The sequence below is a fragment of the Juglans regia genome, chromosome 5 (assembly GCF_001411555.2).
Source record: "Juglans regia cultivar Chandler chromosome 5, Walnut 2.0, whole genome shotgun sequence".
Taxonomy (NCBI): Eukaryota; Viridiplantae; Streptophyta; class Magnoliopsida; order Fagales; family Juglandaceae; genus Juglans; species Juglans regia.
In genome coordinates this window covers 7,392,008-7,397,525 of record NC_049905.1, presented here as the reverse complement: position 1 = coordinate 7,397,525, position 5,518 = coordinate 7,392,008, and the positions used below count along the sequence as shown (strand labels likewise).

General features: G+C 37.5%; 1 protein-coding gene across 1 annotated transcript; it reads left to right on the top strand.

Annotated features, from left to right (window-relative positions):
• Positions 1-297: 297 nt before the first annotated feature.
• LOC109003781 (serine/threonine-protein kinase BSK5-like) lies at positions 298-4,857 on the top strand. Its single transcript, XM_018982072.2, has 10 exons — positions 298-682; positions 778-998; positions 1,155-1,290; positions 1,790-1,923; positions 2,021-2,126; positions 2,214-2,299; positions 2,539-2,727; positions 2,961-3,125; positions 3,704-3,817; positions 4,249-4,857. Exons 1-10 carry the CDS (start codon positions 607-609, stop codon positions 4,489-4,491), a joined length of 1,470 nt encoding a protein of 489 aa, XP_018837617.2. The 5' UTR covers positions 298-606; the 3' UTR covers positions 4,492-4,857.
• The last annotated feature ends 661 nt before the right edge of the window (positions 4,858-5,518 follow it).

The window sequence follows — 5,518 nt, the reverse complement described above, 5'->3', positions numbered from 1 at the left end:
TTTATCATTTACTCTTTTTTAAAAAAATTCTCAAATCAAAATACTTTTACGTCGTTGAAAAACGTAAAAAACTACAAGTTGATTAAAAAAATAAAGAAAAAACTCATAAAATTATAACGTAAAAAACTCGTAACATTTTCCAAAATCAATTCAATTTTGACGAGACGACAAAAACACGTGAAACTATTATTAATGCAACTAAACTTGCTTTTGTTCTTTGTCCTCGAACGAGATTTCCTTTCTTTGACTTTGACCCCTCCTTTCTTTCCTTTCTGTCTGAAAGCGATAAAAAAAAAAAAAAATTCCGGGGGGGAAAGCAGAAAGCGAGGAATGATGAGATCGTAGGATTTCAATAAAACATCTGTATCCAAAAGTTTCTTTTCCTCTCTCACTTTTTTCTAGCTGTCCAAACAACAAATCAAGTGCAGTAGCTGACTTTCTCCTGCTTTTTATCTATATCTCTACCTTGCTTTCCTCCCCTATCCTCGTCTCTCCGCCAAACAACCTAGTATCCCAGCTAAGTGAGAAATAAAAAGAGCAGCTTTTTAAGTGTGAGAGGAAGAGAGGTATTTATATTTTAGCTTTTTTCTCGGTGTAGGATTTGCAATGGGAATTCGTTGCTCCAAGTTGTCGCTCTGCTTTTGGCCTTCAAGTACTAATCTCAACTACTCGTCAGACATTGGTAAGATCTTTGCTTTTTTTTTCGCTTTCCGGAGAAACTGTTGCTGCTCTAGATTTGTATGAGTTTTGGGTTTATATTTGGCGCTGTGGCTGCAGAGAATGGGAGCAAGAATGAGAAGGACTCGTTACCTGGGTTCAGGGAGTTCAGCTTGGATCAACTCAGGGTTGCAACTGGGGGATTCTCTTCGGAGCACATTGTCTCGGAGCACGGAGAGAAAGCTCCCAATGTTGTGTATAAAGGAATGCTCCAAGAAGATCTCTATATCGCTGTTAAGCGCTTCAACAAGTCGGCCTGGCCCGATTCTCGCCAATTCCTAGTCTGTTCTCTTATTCCAATCCATTCTCCACGTTAATTCTTCAATTTCTACATATCTACATACATAAATGTGTGTATATATATATATATAGTGTATACGTTTCTGTGTATGTGTGTTTGTTTTGGTTTTGAACGGGGAGTTTGATTCGGATTCTAGGAGGAAGCGAGGGCGGTGGGGCTGCTGAGGAACGAGCGGTTGGCGAACTTGTTAGGTTGTTGCTGTGAAGGCGAGGAGAGGTTGCTTGTCGCCGAGTTCATGCCTAATGAGACTCTATCTAAACATCTTTTCCACTGTAAGTATACCCGTTCCTTTGTTTCGTCGTGTACTGTATTCGAGTTTCTTATTTAATTTTAGCAGATTTCTGTGCTACATTTGTATGTTTCTAAAATGGATGGGTTTTATCCACTATCTGGTTTGTTGGCGAGGAACGGCTGAGGCAGATATCATTTGGGATTTTGGGTCTTCTGGAAATGCTGGGCAACGATCTTGGAAAATGGAAAGCTTTTTTTATTTTTATGGGCTACTGAGTAATCAGAAGTGTAGACTCAAAATTTTGTTTCCTTTTTTTAGAACTTCCCTAATTTTTTGAGCAACCAAACGGGGTGTGAATAAAAGATGTAAGCTATTATTGCATACCGAGGGAAATGTACCTCATTTGTGGAGTTTATGGACTTATAAACAATATAACATCTTATTTCTTGATTTGATACTTAGTTGATTCAATATGTGTCTGCACTTCACCTACTCAAAACCTTACTTTGCTCTTATTGTATTTGGGCAATATGTTCTAGGGGACACCCAGCCCATGAAATGGGCAATGAGGCTGAGAGTGGCCCTGTATTTGGCACAAGCTTTGGATTATTGCAGCAGTAAAGGCAGGGCACTGTACCATGACCTTAATGCGTACAGAGTTTTATTTGATAAGGTACTTATGGCTATTGCCATTCTTCTGGTTTCCTACTGTTTTTCAAGGTGTGCTTATTTTCACTCTTCACTCCTTACAATGAGTCCTTACTTGACAGGATGGTAATCCCAGGCTCTCCTGCTTTGGCCTTATGAAGAATAGCCGAGATGGCAAGAGCTATAGTACAAACTTGGCCTTCACTCCTCCAGAATACTTGAGAATAGGTATTAGCTGTGGTTTACTTAGGGTATCCGTGCATGCCTTTGTATATTTCTATAACCAAGTTTATTTGATGTTGTTTCTGTTTGCAGGAAGAGTGACAACAGAAAGTGTAGTTTACAACTTTGGCACCCTATTGCTCGATCTTCTTAGTGGCAAACACATCCCCCCAAGCCATGTACATTTACTTACAGTCAATTTTATCTGTCTTTGAACTCTGCATAATTCTTGACCTTCCAAGAAAAACTCATGGGCTCCAAAATTAATTTATGCTCAACTGTGTTTAGAGTTGCCACTTTATGGATTCAGTATGTTCTAAGTAGTCAGCTATTGTTTCTTTTTAGCTGAAACATTATCACATGCTAGTTAATTGTAACTTTAGAAACTTTTGGAAGTAAACACTTCTTTTATCTACAGGCACTTGACCTCATACGTGGGAAGAATTTTCTGATGCTGATGGACTCATGTTTGGAGGATCATTTCTCAAACGATGATGGAACTGAATTAGTGCGATTAGCTTCACGCTGTTTACAGTATGAACCTCGTGAGAGGCCAAATGCTAAGTCTCTGGTGACTGCTCTCGCTCCTCTTCAGAAAGAAACACAGGTATGCTCAACTTCTTTCTACATAAATGGATCTCGGTAGGTTGATATAGCTTTTGAAAATATTTGCTTTATATAATATAAATATTATGCATTCGGACATTATTTTATTATCTCTCTGCAGAGTTTGTTTTCTAATAATGAGAGTTTGGTTAGCTGATTTCTGCTTTACAATGCTTGCAGTTAAAATTGAGTACCTTGACGATACTGTGTGATTGCATTTGATGGCATTTGTAGGTTCCTTCATATGTTTTGATGGGCATACAATGTGGAACGCCGTCCCCAAAGGAAGCAGTGCCATTAACACCTATGGGTGATGCTTGCTCAAGAAGGGATCTTACTGCAATACACCAAATATTGGAAAAAGCCGGATATAAGGATGATGAGGGGGTTGCAAATGATGTTAGTGATCTCCAATCCTAAATTCTAAAGGTTTCTGCCTTGAACATGTCAGATGGGGAAGAAAAATTTAATCTCTCATCTTAAAAACTAAGTTTTTTGGATCTGTGTGCTCCTTAGTCTTTTATCATTTGAAAGTTTTATTGCTTTCATCAATAACTATCAAGAAGGAAGGTTGTCCTTGATTCAGTTGTCAGGTGATTTTCCTTAATAAAATGGATAGTTTAACAGCTCAGGATCTCCCACATTATCATGGTGCTAAAGAGTGCTATTATGGCTTTTAACATAAGTTCTAGCTTTTCAATATAAGACCATGTGCACTTATAAACATATATACATGCACACACGACCATGTATATTCAGATGACCATTTTTTTGGTTGAGCTGGCTCTTTTATAATAGCACTTGAAAGATCTAAATGAAAAATACCTGCCAAAGATGCTGAAAATCTCATTATAGAAACCAGTTATTTGACGCAACCTGTTTCGATTTCTCACATTAGTATTAGTTCTAGAATCTGATATTCCTCATGTACATATGCACTGTTGCTCAGTACCATGGAATTTTGTTTTGCCTTGCAGCTTTCCTTCCAAATGTGGACAAGTCAAATAGAGGAAACACTGAACTCTAAGAAGCGTGGAGATACTGCTTTTCGATCTAAGGACCTAGCCACTGCCATTGATTGTTATACCCAAGTAAGTAATTTCTTTAAACCTGCAGAATCTTCCAGCTAATTGGTCAGCAGAATCAACATGCAAACAAATGCACGGTAGTGTTGGAATGCTGACAGCCTGACACATTGGTGCAGGTTGTCATATATTGTCAAACTCTAAAAACACAATTTCATATACTTTCAACTTGGTGGATTGTAGGTTTAAAAATTGAATTGTAAGTTGGAAAAGATACAGTTATGTTTTAGTCAAAATGAAATTGGAGTGCTTGTTTTTTCGTTAACCATGGAAGGAAATTGAAATGGGATGATAGCATCTTCAGCTAACAAACCGATTTGGCCAACCAATCCCAATTTAAACTTAACAGCCTTATCAACTGTATTATAGAAATGGAGAGTTCTTCTGAACTTGCTCCAATTTAATTGGGTGATCTTATTCCTTGCTTGGATGTGTAGTTCATCGACGGTGGGACTATGGTATCACCAACTGTGCTTGCCAGGCGCAGCTTGTGTTACTTGATGAGTGACATGCCACAAGAAGCTCTAGGAGACGCAATGCAAGCCCAAGTAATATCTCCTGATTGGCCCACTGCCTTCTATCTTCAAGCAGCTGCCCTCTTCAGCCTTGGGATGGATAATGATGCGCGGGAAAGTCTCAAAGATGGCACATCCTTGGAAGCCAAGACACTTAGAAACTGAAAGTGTGACATTTTTTCTTCTCATTAGGGATAACAAAAGAAAAGAAGAAGGAAAAGACAAAAATAAAGAAAAAAGCACTCCTTGTATATATGCACATGCATTTCTTCTTTGGCATGAGTCCCCCAGCACCTAAGGTGTGTTTGCTGGCTCATTTTTATGTTTTGATGTTGTTCTGTAATTTTAATCATCTCCTTAAGTTGCTTCTGCATTTCTTAGTTGTCATTTGCTATATTCAGATGGTGATAATAGCAATGAAAGGTAGAGTTCGTATTTTAAAATTCTGTCCTCCAGATTGTGACCCTAGCGGTTCATTACTCTAACGGATGTTAAATCACTATTTATCTCAAAAGCTTAAATTAATAGAAATACAAAGATTTAATTATTTATATTATATATTAACAGGTCAGAGGAGGGGCTTTAAAATGGTCAATAGATGGCTTGGTTGAATCACTATTCTTTCTTGTTCCACAAAACAACTTCCTGACATCTGTAAGAAACAGTTTTCATATTTCTAATTTTATTGCCATCAGAATTTGTCATCTTTCTTTTCCTTTTTCCTTTACTAATAGAGTAATGATATCCATACGACACATTTCACAATATATACAACACGTAAAATAAGGACATTTTTGTAAAATAATATTAGTTTTATAAGGCATTTTACAAAAATACCTATCCTTTCAAAACATTGTTATATAAAGTGTTGTGAAAAGGGATGTGTGATTACCATTATTCTATTCGATTCATGATAAATATCGTTAGCCATCTGTGCCACCAAACTACTCCCTAGACAAACCTGATTGCAGAATGGACATTGTACCTGACATCTCTTCAACAATATATCCAACTTCGATCGAGTTTGAAACAAACCCTTTTCTTAGGAATGTTGCAAAGGATAGAAATTTGATCGACCAAGTTATCTTCATGCGACTTTAGACTCATTTCTGGCAACTCAACATTTGTAACCACTTTTTATGCCTTCTTTTGTGTACACAGAGAGTTGGGTTGTGTAACAAAATTGACTGAC

Bases quoted from the DNA above. Each gene is read 5' to 3' on its own strand.
- LOC109003781 (XM_018982072.2), top strand. From the start codon at position 607: ATGGGAATTCGTTGCTCCAAGTTGTCGCTCTGCTTTTGGCCTTCAAGT. The intron at 999-1,154 runs GTCTGTTCTCTT...TTCGGATTCTAG, and splicing joins CCGATTCTCGCCAATTCCTA to GAGGAAGCGAGGGCGGTGGG. The intron at 1,924-2,020 runs GTACTTATGGCT...CTTACTTGACAG, and splicing joins ACAGAGTTTTATTTGATAAG to GATGGTAATCCCAGGCTCTC.